Source organism: Rhinoderma darwinii, chromosome 5 (genome assembly GCF_050947455.1).
Source record: "Rhinoderma darwinii isolate aRhiDar2 chromosome 5, aRhiDar2.hap1, whole genome shotgun sequence".
In the NCBI taxonomy this organism is placed as follows: Eukaryota; Metazoa; Chordata; class Amphibia; order Anura; family Rhinodermatidae; genus Rhinoderma; species Rhinoderma darwinii.
Window position 1 is genome coordinate 32,776,722 of NC_134691.1, and position 20,081 is coordinate 32,796,802.

The 20,081-nt window shown below is 38.3% G+C and overlaps 1 protein-coding gene across 6 annotated transcripts in view; it reads left to right on the plus strand.

The window, feature by feature from the left end:
* Positions 1-16,141: 16,141 nt before the first annotated feature.
* The window catches only part of CSMD3 (CUB and Sushi multiple domains 3), a 1,175,227-nt gene continuing 1,171,287 nt past the window's right edge, over positions 16,142-20,081 (plus strand). For all 6 annotated transcript variants that reach the window (XM_075825814.1, XM_075825808.1, XM_075825809.1 and 3 more), the window contains exon 1: positions 16,142-16,514. In XM_075825814.1, the coding sequence (XP_075681929.1) occupies positions 16,343-16,514 (172 nt within the window). In that variant the 5' untranslated portion in view covers positions 16,142-16,342. The remainder of the gene's footprint in view (positions 16,515-20,081) is intronic.

The following is a 20,081-nucleotide window of genomic DNA, read 5'->3' on the forward strand; positions in this document are numbered from 1 at the left end:
GACATTACCTGATATTCTGTATGTGACATTACCTGATATTCTGTATGTGACATTACCTGATATCTGTATGTGACATTACCTGATATTCTGTATGTGACATTACCTGATATCTGTATGTGACATTACCTGATATTCTGTATGTGACATTACCTGATATTCTGTATGTGACATTACCTGATAGTCTGTATGTGACATTACCTGATATTCTGTATGTGACATTACCTGATAGTCTGTATGTGACATTACCTGATATCTGTATGTGACATTACCTGATAGCCTGTATGTGACATTACCTGATATTCTGTATGTGACATTACCTGATATTCTGTATGTGACATTACCTGATATTCTGTATGTGACATTACCTGATATTCTGTATGTGACATTACCTGATATTCTGTATGTGACATTACCTGATATTCTGTATGTGATATTATCTGATAGTCTGTATGTGACATTACCTGATATTCTGTATGTGACATTACCTGATATTCTGTATGTGATATTACCTGATATTCTGTATGTGACATTACCTGATAGTCTGTATGTGACATTACCTGATATCTGTATGTGACATTACCTGATATTCTGTATGTGACATTACCTGATATCTGTATGTGACATTACCTGATATTCTGTATGTGACATTACCTGATATTCTGTATGTGACATTACCTGATAGTCTGTATGTGACATTACCTGATATTCTGTATGTGACATTACCTGATAGCCTGTATGTGACATTACCTGATAGTCTGTATGTGACATTACCTGATAGTCTGTATGTGACATTACCTGATAGTCTGTATGTGACATTACCATATAGTCTTTATGTGGCATTACCTGATATTCTGTATGTGACATTACCTGATATTCTGTATGTGACATTACCTGATATTCTGTATGTGACATTACCTGATATTCTGTATGTGACATTACCTGATATCTGTATGTGACATTACCTGATAGTCTGTATGTGACAATACCTGATAGTCTGTATGTAACATTACCTGATATTCTGTATGTGACATTACCTGATATTCTGTATGTGACATTACCTGTATGTGACATTACCTGATAGTCTGTATGTGACATTACCTGATCGTCTGTATGTGACATTACCTGATCGTGTGTATGTGACATTACCTGATCGTCTGTATGTGACATTACCTGATCGTGTGTATGTGGCATTACCTGATATCTGTATGTGACATTACCTGATATTCTGTATGTGACATTACCTGATATTCTATATGTGACATTACCTGATAGTCTGTATGTGACATTACCTGATAGTCTGTATGTGACATTAACTGATCATCTGTATGTGACATTACCTGATATTCTGTATGTGACATTAACTGATCGTCTGTATGTGGCATTACCTGATAGTCTGTATGTGACATTAACTGATAGTCTGTATGTGACATTACCTGATCGTCTGTATGTGACATTACCTGATCGTGTGTATGTGGCATTACCTGATAGTCTGTATGTGACATTACCTGATAGTTTGTATGTGACATTACCTGATATTCTGTATGTGACATTACCTGATATCTGTATGTGACATTACCTGATAGTCTGTATGTGACATTACCTGATAGTCTGTATGTGACATTACCTGATATTCTGTATGTGACATTACCTGATATTCTGTATGTGACATTAACTGATCGTCTGTATGTGACATTACCTGATATTCTGTATGTGACATTACCTGATATTCTGTATGTGACATTACCTGATATTCTGTATGTGACATTACCTGATATTCTGTATGTGACATTACCTGATATTCTATATGTGACATTACCTGATAGTCTATATGTGACATTACCTGATATTCTGTATGTGACATTACCTGATATTCTGTATGTGATATTACCTGATATTCTGTATGTGACATTACCTGATATTCTATATGTGACATTACCTGATAGTCTGTATGTGACATTAACTGATATTCTATATGTGACATTACCTGATAGTCTGTATGTGACATTACCTGATATTCTGTATGTGACATTACCTGATAGTCTGTATGTGACATTACCTGATCGTCTGTATGTGACATTACCTGATAGTCTGTATGTGACATTACCTGATCGTGTGTATGTGACATTACCTGATATCTGTATGTGACATTACCTGATCGTGTGTATGTGACATTACCTGATATCTGTAAGTGACATTACCTGATAGTCTGTATGTGACATTACCTGATATTCTGTATGCGACATTACCTGATATTCTGTATGTGACATTACCTGATATTCTGTATGTGACATTACCTGATATCTGTATGTGACATTACCTGATATTCTGTATGTGACATTACCTGATATTCTGTATGTGACATTACCTGATATTCTATATGTGACATTACCTGATATCTGTATGTGACATTACCTGATAGTCTGTATGTGACATTAACTGATCGTCTGTATGTGACATTACCTGATATTCTGTATGTGACATTACCTGATAACCTGTATGTGACATTACCTGATATTCTGTATGTGACATTACCTGATATCTGTATGTGACATTACCTGATATTCTGTATGTGACATTACCTGATATTCTGTATGTGACATTACCTGATATCTGTATGTGACATTACCTGATAGTCTGTATGTGACATTACCTGATATTCTGTATGTGACATTACCTGATATTCTGTATGTGACATTACCTGACAGTCTGTATGTGACATTACCTGATAGTCTGTATGTGACATTACCTGATATTCTGTATGTGACATTACCTGATATTCTGTATGTGACATTACCTGACAGTCTGTATGTGACATTACCTGATAGTCTGTATGTGACATTAACTGATCGTCTGTATGTGACATTACCTGATATTCTGTATGTGACATTACCTGATATCTGTATGTGACATTACCTGATAGTCTGTATGTGACATTACCTGATATTCTGTATGTGATATTACCTGATATTCTGTATGTGATATTACCTGATATCTGTATGTGACATTACCTGATAGTCTGTATGTGACATTACCTGATATTCTGTATGTGACATTACCTGATATTCTATATGTGACATTACCTGATATCTGTATGTGACATTACCTGATAGTCTGTATGTGACATTAACTGATCGTCTGTATGTGACATTACCTGATATTCTGTATGTGACATTACCTGATAACCTGTATGTGACATTACCTGATATTCTGTATGTGACATTACCTGATCGTGTGTATGTGACATTACCTGATATTCTGTATGTGACATTACCTGATATCTGTATGTGACATTACCTGATAGTCTGTATGTGACATTACCTGATATTCTGTATGTGATATTACCTGATATTCTGTATGTGATATTACCTGATATCTGTATGTGACATTACCTGATAGTCTGTATGTGACATTACCTGATAACCTGTATGTGACATTACCTGATAGTCTGTATGTGACATTACCTGATAGTCTGTATGTGACATTACCTGATAGTCTGTATGTGACATTACCTGATATTCTGTATGTGACATTACCTGATATTCTATATGTGACATTACCTGATATCTGTATGTGACATTACCTGATAGTCTGTATGTGACATTAACTGATCGTCTGTATGTGACATTACCTGATATTCTGTATGTGACATTACCTGATAACCTGTATGTGACATTACCTGATATTCTGTATGTGACATTACCTGATAGTCTGTATGTGACATTACCTGATATTCTGTATGTGACATTACTTGATATTCTGTATGTGACATTACCTGATATTCTGTATGTGACATTACCTGATAGTCTGTATGTGACATTACCTGATATTCTGTATGTGACATTACCTGATATTCTATATGTGACATTACCTGATAGTCTGTATGTGACATTACCTGATATTCTGTATGTGACATTACCTGATATTCTATATGTGACATTACCTGATAGTCTGTATGTGACATTAACTGATCGTCTGTATGTGACATTACCTGATATTCTGTATGTAATATTACCTGATATTCTGTATGTGACATTACCTGATATTCTGTATGTGACATTACCTGATATCTGTATGTGACATTACCTGATAGTCTGTATGTGACATTAACTGATCGTCTGTATGTGACATTACCTGATATTCTGTATGTGACATTACCTGATAGTCTGTATGTGACATTACCTGATATTCTGTATGTGACATTACCTGATAGTCTGTATGTGACATTACCTGATATTCTGTATGTGACATTACCTGATAACCTGTATGTGACATTACCTGATATTCTGTATGTGACATTACCTGATATTCTGTATGTGACATTACCTGATATTCTATATGTGACATTACCTGATAGTCTGTATGTGACATTACCTGATATTCTATATGTGACATTACCTGATAGTCTGTATGTGACATTAACTGATCGTCTGTATGTGACATTACCTGATATTCTGTATGTGACATTACCTGATATTCTGTATGTGACATTACCTGATATTCTGTATGTGACATTACCTGATATTCTATATGTGACATTACCTGATATCTGTATGTGACATTACCTGATAGTCTGTATGTGACATTACCTGATATTCTGTATGTGACATTACCTGATATTCTGTATGTGACATTACCTGATATTCTGTATGTGACATTACCTGATAGTCTGTATGTGACATTACCTGATATTCTGTATGTGACATTACCTGATAGTCTGTATGTGACATTAACTGATCGTCTGTATGTGACATTACCTGATATTCTGTATGTGACATTACCTGATAACCTGTATGTGACATTACCTGATATTCTGTATGTGACATTACCTGATAGCCTGTATGTGACATTACCTGATATTCTGTATGTGACATTACCTGATATTCTGTATGTGACATTACCTGATATTCTGTATGTGACATTACCTGATATTCTATATGTGACATTACCTGATAGTCTGTATGTGACATTACCTGATATTCTATATGTGACATTACCTGATAGTCTGTATGTGACATTACCTGATAGTCTGTATGTGACATTACCTGATCGTGTGTATGTGACATTACCTGATATTCTGTATGTGACATTACCTGATATTCTGTATGTGACATTACCTGATATCTGTATGTGACATTACCTGATAGTCTGTATGTGACATTACCTGATATTCTGTATGTGACATTACCTGATAGTCTGTATGTGACATTACCTGATATTCTGTATGTGACATTACCTGATATTCTGTATGTGACATTACCTGATATTCTGTATGTGACATTACCTGATAGTCTGTATGTGACATTACCTGATATTCTGTATGTGACATTACCTGATAGTCTGTATGTGACATTACCTGATATTCTGTATGTGACATTACCTGATAGTCTGTATGTGACATTACCTGATATTCTGTATGTGACATTACCTGATATTCTGTATGTGACATTACCTGATATTCTGTATGTGACATTACCTGATAGTCTGTATGTGACATTACCTGATATTCTGTATGTGACATTACCTGATATTCTGTATGTGACATTACCTGATATTCTGTATGTGACATTACCTGATAGTCTGTATGTGACATTAACTGATCGTCTGTATGTGACATTACCTGATATTCTGTATGTGACATTACCTGATAGTCTGTATGTGACATTACCTGATATTCTGTATGTGACATTACCTGATAGTCTGTATGTGACATTACCTGACAGTCTGTATGTGACATTACCTGATAGCCTGTATGTGACATTACCTGATATTCTGTATGTGACATTACCTGATATTCTGTATGTGACATTACCTGATAGTCTGTATGTGACATTACCTGACAGTCTGTATGTGACATTACCTGATAGCCTGTATGTGACATTACCTGATATTCTGTATGTGACATTACCTGATATTCTGTATGTGACATTACCTGATAGTCTGTATGTGACATTACCTGATAGTCTGTATGTGACATTACCTGATTTCAATTTCCTACATTATTAATAAAAAATATGGATGACGCCCATTAGACTACAATCAGAATTGTAATTGGTAGCATTTTTTTTCACTAATGTGTTAAAGACTATGGACACCTTTGAGGGGCATTTTTTTTTATTTTATTTTTTATAAACAGGTCGGTCAGTGTCTTTGGTGTAACTTTTTAATTAGTATTTATTAAAAATTAGTTTTCCTTTTTCAGATACAGCTGCTCTGTATTCACTATTCAGAATGTCTATATCTTTCTCTTTGACCTGAATATGTCAGTTCCGCGGACCAACGGGTTCACGCAGGATCCGCCTTTAATCTATCACATTTAAGTTATGTGATAGATTACAGGTGGATCCTGCATGTCAGAGACATGCAAGACCCGCTGTCACTGAACTGTAAGTCCTGCGGAACTGACGGAAACAGGATTTAGCTCTACATACAGCTTCTCTGTATACAGAATACAGAGCAGCTGTTTCTAAATAAGTCAAACTAATTTTTAATAAGGACTAATTAAAAAGTTGCACTAATCACACCTGTTTATTAAAAAAGAAAATGCTCATCAAAGGTTTACACAGAATTTAAGATGTTAAATTGTACCTGCAGACCTCGTCTTTATCCTAATTCACTAACAGGAAATAGTTATCATTGTCTGCCATGTTACAAATACAGAAAAGCTGCAACCCGATCTCTGTTTCTACAAGCCTGCTAGCTCACATTACAGTTTGTGCGGCCCTTTAATGTAAAGTGGTAATTGGACCGATCTTCTACAATACAACGGTTACCTCAGACCTGTACCCTAACATGCTCCACAATTGCAGCTGGAGCATGAAAATGAAGACTTCTATTTTCCGCAAGATGGAGCCCCTCTCACTATGCTTTAGCGGTGCGTCATTTTCTTGACAAAAAATGACCCAATAGGTGGATAGGTAGACGAGGCCCGGTTGAATGACCACGATCACCAGACTTTACCCCGATGGACTTTTTCTTTTGGGGAGTTATCAAAGATAAGGTATATTCAAGAAAACCACTCACGGGTGATAACGTTATTCAGTTCATAATAGAAGCATGTCAAGAAATTAATCCAATAAAGAACTTTGTGCCAAAGTGTGAGTGTAAAAACTAGAATACAGAAATATGTAAATAGTGAGGGCCGACAAACTGGGCATATAAGAGATTGTACTTAATTGTTTTGCTATTCTATAAAATTCTTATTAACTGTATACCTGTTATTATTATAAATTATTATTATTATTATTATTATTATTATTATTATTATATGTACCAATTATTTAAACTGTATACCTACTTATGCACCCCCCCCCCCTGTATAATGTGATCCTCATGATGGATTGATAATATAAACAAAAAAACATATACACACTGTTGAATTGTTCCTCCTAAATTAATCTCCAGTTCGATTTGAGATCAGGCGTGAAGAGCCACAATTGCACTCTGGGCGGTACAGTTGCCAAGGCAACCATACAACACTTTGCGAGCATCGTGCACAGGTCAGATTGATTAAACTGTTTAAGATGTTTAAGTTGTGAAGTGGAGCCTCCATGGATCAGCATTCCACATATGCTCGATTGGATTGAGATCTGTGGAATTTTGAGGCCAAGTCAACACCTTGAACTCTTTGTTATATTCCTCAAACCATTCCGGAACAATTTTTGCAGTGTGGCAGGGCACCTTATCTTGTTGCAAGAGGCCACGGCCTTTAGGGAATGCCATTGTCATGAACGGGTGTACTTAGTCTGCAACGATGTTTAGGTAGATGGTACCTGTCAAAGTAACATCCGTATGATGCCAGGACCCAAGGTTCCCTGGCAGATCATTGCCAGAACATCAAACTGCCTCCGTTGGCTTGCCTTCTTCCCATAGTGCATCCTGCTGTCCCAAATGAAGCAACCTGCGATCCACTGTGTGTACTGCCACATTTCTATCATATCCAGCATTACCTTTTTCACCAATTTGTGCTAAAGTAGCTCTTCTATAGGATCGGACCAGGTCTGCTTGCCTTTGCTCCTCACATGCATCGTTGAGCCTCAGGCACCCATGACCCTGTTGACGGTTCACCAGTTGTCCTTTCTTGAGCTACTATTGGTAGGTACTAACCACTGCTTAAGGGGTACACCCCATAAGACCTGCCGTTTTGGAGATGCTCTGACCCAGTCGTCTCACCATCACATTTTGGTCCTTGTCATAGTCACTCAGATCCTTACACTGGTTTTATGCTATGTAGATCTATCTATCTTATATACATATTATTTTTATCAACAAAAAATATTTTTTGTGAATGATGAATTAATAGAAAGAGGTCACTTTCCAATCATGTACAAGTCAGTCCATACTAAACAAGGCACTGCCCAGCAACGTAAGGTGTGTGGACTCTATTGATCACAATGTAGTGTATGTTTTGTAACATCAAAATCTGATCTTTATGGCACACACAGCTATTGGTATGAGTGGAAGGTAATCAATATCTACTTGTGATGGATTATTTTCTAATCATAAAAGAGACGGAAGGTCAGAGAAATTTTCTTACTTATTCATGTCCTGACCAGCATAATTTTTGTTGACTTTGTATGTGCTATATTGCAAAATGCCAAGAGGAAGTATTGATAGATCCACCTAAATAATTGATGAAACTACGGATCTACTGCAAATGCTCAAACAATGTAATGCTATCAAACCAGGGTTTTTATGTTGTCTCATTTGTTATCCCCTAATAAACCCATTCCCCTACAATTCCCTTATTTATATCTTTTATGTCAATGACAGAATCTGCATCCGTATCAGCAAAGCATGGTTGACACCAAAAATCCACAACCACCCCAATGGCTTCATGAGCTACAGTATGATAAACCAAGAAACTGAGCCAAGATTGGTTTAGAAACTTATCTGGCCACACTACAAGGGATCTATAGGAGCGAGCCACAGCCACCCTGCTTTAACTTATACATAGTGGCAACATATCGATAACAGTATGAGCAGGGGCGTAACTAGGAAAGACAGGGCCCCATAGCAAACTCTTGACCGGGCCCCTCCGAGTGCCACAAGAAGCTCCCCTTACAAATAGTACTCCCTGTAGAATGTGCCATACAGCCCCCTGTAGACAGTGCTATATAGCCCCGCCTATAGACAATGTCACACCCCATTTGTAGATAGCGCCCCCACCTCCCCCTTGTAGATAGTGCCATACAGCCCCCCTGTAGATATCGCCATAAAACGTCCCCACTGTATATAGTGCCACACAGACCCCCTCCCTTGTATATATTGCCACATAGCCCTCCTTAGTAGGTAGTGCAGCACAGCCCCCCTTAGTAGATAGTGCCACTCACAGACCCCTGTAGATTGCACCGCACTCAGCCCCCTGTAGATAGAGCCACATCCCTCCCCCTTGTAAATAGTGCCATACAGTTCCCCCATGTGTATGGTGCCACACAGCTCCCCCTTGTGTATAGTGCCCCACAGCTGCCCCTTGTCTATAGTCTCACACAGCTCCCCTTGTGTATAGTGCCACACAGCCCCCCTTGTGTATAGTGCCACAAGGCAATGGCGCATCCGAGAAAGTTGTATCAGCCGGGGAGATGTCAATCAAACATGGAAAGGTGGGTTTGGAGGCAGGACTATGTGACTCTTCAGGATAGCGGCACCGCCACATGACCCTTTAATGAATAATTAGCATACAGTGTGCTCCATTTTAAAAGTGGATTTTAAGGATTTTGCTGCATCTGAAAAAAACATACAAGGGAATATTTGGAAATATTGTCAGGTCATGTATTACCTCCAAATGTTTGCAAATTCATGACGGTTGTGTACTCCATTGTCTCTACCCTGAGCTGAGACTGCTATACACTGTTCTCTGTAACATCTCTACTGTCTGAAGATTTTGTACTGCTAAATTTACAGTTATTAATGAAGATTCCTGGTGAACATCCTTTGCTGCATGTCATTCTGTCTAATCTACTGTGATGAACCCATCAGCTTCTGGCACTCCACCAGTCTTGCTGGGTTCTTCAGACTATGTTACGATGAATGGCTTCGCCTAAGTCCTGAGTCCAGCATTGTATCTAAGATCAATAATAGTTCTATAAGAAAGGAGGTAGATTTATAGATGAACAAAACAATCTCTTTGGTCATGATTCCTGATCAATCGGATATCCATCATACAGTGAAACCTGTCCAGTAGACAACCTCTTTGAGGAGATCATTTCCGATATAGACCACATTTTTCTATGACAGATTTTCAGTTCCCTTACACCCTATGTATATTGACCCTCTTCTTTAAGAGGACCACCCATCTAGAAAACAGTTTTACCTGCAATTTTTTGTCTTACAGTTGTCTTACTGTTGGTTTTAGGACCTTCCAGCTGAATATGAAGAAACCAAAAACATGACTATCATACACGGATGAGAAATTGTTTCATCACCCAGCTGACCAAAGTGGAGGATCTCCATACAATGATATATTATAGCAGTTCATTGTTTTGCATAAGTTCATTAGAAATGTAATCAATAGAAAATTAATTGTCTAATTTCTGACCTTTTAAGCTACAGCTAAAAGTATTTATAGACAAAATAACATTTGTTTAATAGTCTGTGGCCCATCATGCTGCAAAGCTGCCACTATATCGGAAAAATGAGTCAACAGGATGATACTTTCCCTCCTGACTGAATATTTTTCAAGAGCAGTGCATTTGCCAAGATAGATATACTCATTGCAGCAATTATGTGAGAACCATAATGAAAAATACAAAGAAGTTGAATAATATTCCTATTTTTAATACTTGCTGTCACGTCCTCTTTAACCTCTAAATTTATCTCAATCAACATCTTAATTGATAGGACTCCCTATTGAATTAGTTTACTAATAAGAAACGGGAAAGGTGAATGGCACCGAATTGAAGCAACCTGGCAATGCTACAAATCTAGTTTTCTAATTTTATTACAATAAGTTGTAAAATCAACAATATAGTCCATATATATCATATAGGTAAATACCTACTGTCCTCCAGTGCTGTGCTGAATTCAGCTTTTACAATTACTTACTAGAAGGGATCTTGAGTTTGATCCTAATTCTATTAGCTTTTTTTGCCATAATAAGGCCTCATTTACACGAGCGTGTGCGTTTTGCGCGCGCAAAAAACGCTGCGTTTTGCGCGCGTTTGTATGGCGTATGCACTGCGTATACGCAGCCTTGTTGCGTTTTAAACGCGCAAAAGGCATTTGACAGCTCCGTGTGTCATGATGCGCGGCTGCGTGATTTTCACGCAGCCGCCATCATAGAGATGAGGTAGTCGAGGCCCGTCACTGTCCAAGGTGCTGAAAGAGCTAACTGATCGGCAGTAACTCTTTCAGCACCCTCGACAGTGAATGCCGAACACAATATACACCAACCTGTGAATATAAAAAGACTTTCATACTTACCAAGAACTTCCTGCTTCCCCCAGTCCGGGCTCCCGGCCGTTGCCTTGGTGACGCGTCCCTCTCTTGCCATCCGGCCCCACCTCCCAGGATGACGCCGCAGTCCATGAGACCGCTGCAGCCTGTGATTGGCTGCAGCCTGTGCTTGGCCTGTGATTGGCTGCAGCTGTCATTTGGACTGAACTGTCATCCCGGGAGGTCGGACCGGAGTTATCGGTAAGTCAGAACGTCTTTTTTTTTTTACAGGTTCATGGATTTTCCGAGCGGAAGTCACTGTCCATGGTGCTGAACCAGTTTAACGCTTTCAGCACCGTGGACAGTGACTGTCTCCTGACGTCGCGTACCCGAACATTTTTTACCGGTTTCGGTCAAAACGAGTTTGGCCGAACCCGGTGAAGTTCGGTGCGCTCATCCCGAATTTGACACTCCGTTTGGATGTTTGTAAACAGAAAAGCACGTGGTGCTTTTCTGTTTACATTCAGGAGTTTGACAGCTCTTTCGCGAATCACGCAGTTCGCACGGAAGTGCTTCCGTGCGGCATGCGTGGTTTTCACGCACCCATTGACTTCAATGGGTGCGTGAGTGCGCGAAAAACGCACGATTATAGAACATGTCGTGAGTTTTTTTCTGCGCACACGCGCTGAGCGCAATTCACGCATCGTCTAAACAGCCCCATTGACTAATATAGGTGCGTACGACATGCGTGCAAAGCACGCGCGTCGCACGCGCGTATAATACGTTCGTGTAAACGAGGCCTAAGGCAAATGAGAAAGTCTTGTCTATCAGTAACCCCCTCTTTAAAGTGTATATCCACCTTTGAACACCATTTTTTTTTTATCATCTTAATAGGATCCAAAATGATGTGCTGATAAATTTGTTAAGATTCCTTCATACAGCCCCACTTTTTTAATGCAGACATTGAAATTGACTGCAAAGAAATAGCGTTAAATGATAAAATTATTGCTGCCCTCAGCCAACACTAGAGGAAGCTAAAGAGATTACTGCATACTGTTTATACATTATACTTAGTAATAACACAGTATGCAATGAGCTCCTGAGCTCCCTCTAGTGGTGGCTGCAGTCAGACAGAATTTTATTATTTTACTCCGTATTTGTGCAGGCAATCTGAACAATCTGAAGCATTGTATCAGAAAAAGCAACCCCAAACTGCTGTAAACACATACTAAGAAACTAACCAGCACAGAATGTTGGACTTAAAGAAAACATGTCACCTGCCCAAAAAAACTGCAGCTGACATCTCAGTTAAATTCCAGGCACATTACAGATTCTGACGCTTTTTATCTTTTTTTTGTAGCCCCCACCGTTCTTGAGATATCAGGGCTGTTAGTTCTGGTATCCAATATGCAAATGAAGCCTTTGACTGTCAAGTGGGCGGGTAACAACTGTCACATAATAAAGGGTAACCGCCCACTTGACAGTCAAAGGCCTCATTTGCATATTGGATACCAGAACTAACGGCCCCGATATCTCAGAAAAGGTGGGGGCTAGAAGAAAACAAATAAAAACATCAAAATCTGTGTGGTGCCTGCTGGCTAACTGAGATGTCAACTGCAGTTTTTTGGGCACAACAGGATCTCTAAACAACATGGTGTTAAAATTAGGGAGTCGTGGTATGAACCAAACCAATAATCATTCCATTGATTTATTAGGCATTAGTGAAGGCACTGAGGCTTAAGACACAAATCATCTTATCAAGTAGTGACCTGTCCTATTCCTGGTGAGAATTTCAGTATCATGGGGAATTCTATAGGTAACCTCCAAATCTATGGAATTCACTTAAGGACATGTAGTGCTAGCATATTGTTACATGCATGTTATAATACGGTCCTTGAACTTATGACTGCAGAACAGAACGTTTTTAGTTATACAGCAGCAATCATAGCTATCTACAGTACTATGGATCTGCTGGACTACATTAAAATGAGTGGATATCCTCTCAACTTTTTCGTCTGGGAAACCTTCATTCTAAACAACTATTCAGCAAACCACACAAACCCTTCAATATTTATACCACCGAGGCGCTGGAGCTGTAATATCAGGTTCTGATAACATGAAGGTTAATGAATTCATTATTTTTTTTTACATGTGGGAGTCCACCCACTAGGAACCCCACTTATCTCAAGAATGTAATTGCTGTTTCGGAAGCGCCCATAAACTGTAATGCAAAGTGACCGTGCAGCCACAACTCTGCAGGAAATTTGGGACCAGGCACCACCATTTTAAGAATTAACTAGGGTTGCAGGGGTTCCAGCGGTTGGATACTCTTCAATTGATATGTCATCAATTTATTTGGTTGGAGAATAGTAAGAAAATACAGTTGTAGCCATCTTTATCTTGACTTTTACCACATTAAATACACAGAGTCAAGAAACTTTACCTTGACTTTTTTTTAATGGCTTTGCAATGGCTTTTGTTGTGTGATATCACGCTGCAGCAAGTTATCAGAGTCTAGATAAAGATGGCTACATCTGTACTTTTTTTTTTTACCCAGAAAATGATAATCTGACATGCTCCCCAATATTACTACACGTTTATGCATATCTACGTTTTGGCATGGGTGGTGTCACAAACTACACATGGAAATACTCCAGCTGCCAGTAGAAGGCGTACAAGGAAGAAAGAGCCACACAAAAAAAGCAAAAGCCATCCAGCTAATGGCACATACAATGTGTAATGTCAGAGTATGCTATAGTACCTCTTTATAAATGTGCAGAATATTAGATATACAGAAGATATGACACATACTGTCTATGTGCCAGTACAGATGCTCTAGGGTGTACCGCTTCACATACAACACAATTGTGTCATTTCTTGAATGTAAACTTCCATACTCTAGATATGTGTCATCAAACAATCAAGAAATGTCAAACATTTTACATGACAATGACTTACCCTTACTGCAGGCATCATAAAGGGAGCTTAAAAGGACCTGTCAGTTCTCCAGACAAGTCTGTTTCAGTTAATAATTGTATTTCCTATAAAATAACAATTCTGGAACATCTTTTCTTAGAACTCTACATTGTACCGTTCCTCCGTTATCCCTCCTATAAATGTATGAATAAAATGATAACTGGAAGTTACCATTCCCCTTTACAAAGGGGCGTAGTCTAAGACTGCCAGCACTGATTGGAGAATTTCAGGTTGTGTAGGGATACACCCCCAACTGGTAACACCCAAGTGTCAATTTATGAATACATTTGTAGGAGGAATAACAGAGGAACGGTCTAACACAGAGTTCTAAGAAAAGATTCTTCGTAATAGTTATTTTATAGGGAATTATATATTGATAGATATAGATATTGTTTTGTAACGAAGTGACTGCAGCTGAAGGATATGGGATAATGTGGTATTGAGAAAACATTGATCCCCTCCACTTCCCAATTTAAGAGTATACTGTAGGTCCTGTTGGAGTTGTGATCATCTGTAAAGTCTTTTAATATCCTATTCATCCATCATCTCCATTTTTTAGGTACATCTATCTCTATAAAAACTTCACGATAACCGACAAGACTATCACCACTCTCTCAGTGGGTTGTCACCCAGCTTAACCAGACACCAGAATGTCACATCTGCAGTCACACACTTCCATATCACTTCTTAACTAGACACATTTGTCATTCTGAAAATCTAGGTGACAACCCCTGTAACACAAACAGCAATTTTAGTAGTCACCCAGCAGTCCTAGAACCCGATATAGCTAATGAAGAGTTTAATTGAAATATTTTGGGGTGAAGGGATTTATCATTAACTCTATGATTTACTATTATCTATTATTAAATAAATGTATCAAAGCAATCAAATGTGTCACCTATTTATGTTATAATTTTATTTCCCACCCATTTGAAAGACCACATGGAAATTCATAGAAACAATATAACTATACTTCTTCTGCCAGGATCATTCATGCATTATAAACAGGGGGCAGTGCCATGGTCGACTTTATAAAAGAAAAGTATCCGAGTACATGTAATTATAGATGACAAGCTAAGGATAATTAGTTTGCAGATCTCTACCATGGGAGGAAATATCTTACACCCCACTACTGTCATTACACTAATGCCCCCCCCCCCTCCTCCCAAAAAGAAGATGTGGTACCCACCGCATATCAATGCAACAGGCTAAACTGGGTGCATCAATCTGGGTGGTAAATGGTAATTAACTGATCACTGCCTGGCAGCCTGTAGATGGCACAAGTGTTCTATCTTTGCTGGGCATTAACCCTTACTTGCACAGACGCCAATGTTTTATGTTCTCCTGTCCCACACTAAAGCAACTTCTTTGCTGTTCTAATTAATCCCCCTCCCCATTATTGCTCATACATCCTCCTATTGCATATTCTCCATTACCCCCCCCCCCTCTACATGGCAATGAGACTTCCTCACATTTATCCTTTTTTTTTATTATTATTATTAATCCTGGCAAAAGATTAACAGCACCAGAATATATTCCAGCTCCAAGTGCAGAATTGATAGCTTTTATTATCTTCTGTATTTCTCCTTGAGGCGTCAGTGAAAATTCCAGACATCTATTACAGTAGTGGATGAGGAGCTCTGCCAAGCAGCATTGATCCTCCTGTTGTGCATTGCTTTGCTCTGCACATGCTAATTATCATCCTTTTTGCGTCCACAATTGCGCACTGATAGGTGATGCTTAACCCTTGCCTGCTCTTCTAGTGTGATTTAGGATTTGGCCAGGGGAGGAGGGAAGGAGGGAATGGGAAGAAACAATCTAGTATCTTGATGCCCCTGTTGGAGAGATGGTTGAGTCCTCGTCAAGGTTGCTTTGGTATCTCAGAAACACCATTCACTCTGAGCTGTGACCAACAACAGCAACAACTGCGCTGCTCCTTGGCCAAGGGAAGAAGAAGAGGAAGAAGAAGGAGGAGGATTAGAATCTAAAGGATAATATGAAAGCGATCTGCACCTGCACTCCAGCCAAGAAGACAGCAGAGCACTTGTGCAAAATAGGATGTATTAAATGTGGACCTGTGCACTCCCTATGTCTAAGGAAAATGGCAATGCAAAGTGGATTTACATTGTGTTACCTGGTTTTTATACTGACGCTTACATGTGTGAGAGGTAAGAACATGCACATAGTATCTTCTGATTATTTCTAGTAGAATATTGCTAGGATGTGACTGCTGCTGCTGCTACTGCTGGTGCTGGAATAGGAGATGCATTTGCTTGCAAGCCTTTTACTGTTCAATGCAGTGATTGTAGCTGGGGCTGGATAAATATTCTTGCAGTATACTCAATGGGGAGACGTGAGTTGGTTCATACAGGCTGGAGAATCTGTGCAGAATTCCCTATATGATCCATGCTATGGGTTCTCCATGCAGATCCAAAAGCTTTGCCTGTCTTTTCATTGTCCTATAGGAGATTGAGTTAACCCTTCACTGCATGGTGTAAAGTTACAAAGGTCTATATGGCAACGATCCTCTATAGCAATGATCCTCTAAGACAATGAACGTGTCCTAATGCTGAAGAAGCATAAGGCAAATGGGAAGATAAGGTGCTGATGGAATACAGGGATGGCACTGCTAGTTATTGGGACCATATTAAATGTGGGATATAGAGGAGTAGCAGCATGCATGGCAGGGTATAGATCCATAGTGATAGATCTGCAAATGGTTTGCATGTCCAGATGCTAACAGGACAGGGGATGAGTGTGCTGCTGGTTTCACTGGAGAGTCTGTGGATACAGGTGCTTGGAAATGTCATGTCACAAATTTCATATGTGTAATTCAGGTATAGTGATGTATCAGGGAGAGATCTGTGCTCTGAATCTTAACACTGATCAGTCTGCCCAATGAATTGGCTGTCAGAAGGGGATAGCAAATGGCCACTATATCCAACAACCAGAGCATTATGTGCAGCATTCTGCCCATATTCACATTCAGATGAAACTCTGCTCGCCTGCACATATCATTGTCAGACCAGTCTATATGGATCATGCTGGATTGTCTGCAGGCATTTTCAGAACCTCAGGCTCGTGACTGTGTAGGCAGGAGATGATGGAGAACAGTTGTGAGAAAGCTGATGATGGAGAACAGGGCTCCAAAGCATCCAACTAAATGGTCATTTTAGATTATAGAAGCTTTTTCTAAACTCCATTGTGACTGTGTCTTTCTCAAACAGTTTATTGTGGAGCTTTGCAGCTGGGTGTCCCCTCACAGAGAAGCAGCCCCATTTGCATGCAATGGAAATGATAATTCGTGTTCCAGGGGCTGGGGGTTACTTCATTGCATGCTATCTGACATTATATCTGAAGATAGGTAGCATGCCTGGAATTTTAATCTCCATCCTAATTACAGGAAGCTTTTCCTTTGATGCAGGTCCGGCTATGTAATAAAGGCAGTCAATAAACGCTCATGTTTTTGATCAAATCATATTCATGGCAAGAATTGGAATCTATAGACTACCCTATATAATACAATATAAAGTATATTCAGTTCTGAGACATGTCCAGTATTTAGGATAAGGGTTCCTGGCAAACTACATTGAGAATTATTTTATTTCCCCCATCTTCTTGGTATTGGTTTATTTTTGATACATTGTATTTTTGTGGATTTTAGGTATTTGCAATTCCCGGTGACTTTTTCCTGATGTAGGGACCTTGTTATAACAGATGATTATAGGGCTGCTCTGTGATTTGAAGACACAGGGAGGCAGCATCTTTCAAATTGAAAGGACTAGTCTAGGAGAAGGGGTTTAAATTGTAATATTTTACCATTGGAACAAAGTAACTTGTAATGAAACCTGTTGATGGATGTAAAATCATTATCTGGATTTGACTTACAAAGCATCAGATAAGAGTGTAAGGGTAAATACATCATTGCCAAACCAAGCAGTGTCTTATATGTTATTTAAACCCACAATTGATTCCTAGTGTGTTTGTATTATTTGTTTGCTGTTATATTTATTTATATTTTAATATTATGTTATATTATAATTTATGTTGAGTTCATTCAGTGTGGAAATTTGTGATTATTTGACTCAGGGCAGTTGCAGAGTGTCTAAGGGCAAGGAAAGGGGGCGTCAGGGACAAAGAGGTGGATGGCATGGGAATTTGGGAAATTAGGAGTCAGAAAACAGGTGGGGAGGAGGGATCTGAGGAATGTGGTGTAAATGAGACATGGAGATGAGCACACTGTGGGGAATGAAGAGGGAGATGAGCAACAGGGCGTCACATAGAAGGGATATGCTGGTGAATGGAAGTCAATTAAAAAAATGGATTATGTGAATATTCAGAATGTAATCAACACTAATGTACAAAGATATTTATTAAATAAAATCATCCAGGGGGAATTTAGAAAAATAATTCCTACTAGTACTGATTAAAAAGCTTGAGTATACATGAATATATATATATATATATATATATATATATATGTATGCACATATATATATATACACATATATGTGTATATATATAATAGAAACTATATATATATATATATTTCATGCTGTAGGAATATATATATATATATATATATATATAGCTATGTATTTGTGTATATGTGTGTGGGGGTATTTATAGCCTTGTATGTGTGTGTCTCTGCATGTTTATGTGAATGTGTGTGTGTGTGTGTATATATATATATATATATATATATATATGTATATATACAAATAATGTATATATGTATGTATATATATATATATATATACTTAAATACATATGTATATATACACACGTATGTATGTATTATATATATTATCTATATTACATGAAATAAGAAACTAGATAGATAGATAGATAGATAGATAGATAGATAGATAGATAGATAGATAGATAGATAGATAGATAGATAGATAGATAGATAGATAGATAGATAGATAGAAAATAAACATATAGATAGATAGATAGATAGATAGATAGATAGATAGATAGATAGATAGATAGATAGATAGATAGATAGATAGATAGATAGATAGATAGATAGATAGATAGATGTGTGCATACTACTGTAGCATTAGCAATTTATCATGTGTAGTATTTTTTGTTTGCTTCCCATCTCTGGGAATATGAATATGTAACCAGGCTCTTCGCTTTATTAATTAATTCCTTGGATATTTCTGCTCTGCTAGTAAATGGCATGCTCTGTGCAGCAGTGTGCTGGTTAATATGAATAGAACAGAACAAAATGCATTCTTGCTGTGATGAACTTGATTTGAAAACTGATTTTAAACACATTGGAAGCTGCTGCTTATGCTAATCTGCCCCCTATATTATGAATTATTCCTTACTGGTGCAGAAGTAAAACCAGATAGGAGCGTGCTCCATTTCAGATGAAGGTAATGACTTGCCCTCTAAAGAATAATCAGTATTATGAATAGCAGGCAAGCATGTAATGCAACACAATGCCCAAGATTCAGAAGAGAAGACAGTGGCGATCAGTAAAATGACATCTATTTTCCCATAGGGGGCCAAAATCAGAAAGCATTATATGTCTTCTGCATTCATCAGGAATCTCAGCAATTGTTCAAAATATTTATCCGGGCTTATTAAACTCCAGCGCGGAATACTGCTCCTCCTGAAAACTACTGAATGAGTAGGAGAAAAGAAATGCCAAACCACCTACAGCTAATTTTAAGTCATTTTTATGTAAACTTGTCTGTACTGCAGTTGACAATTGAAGGCCA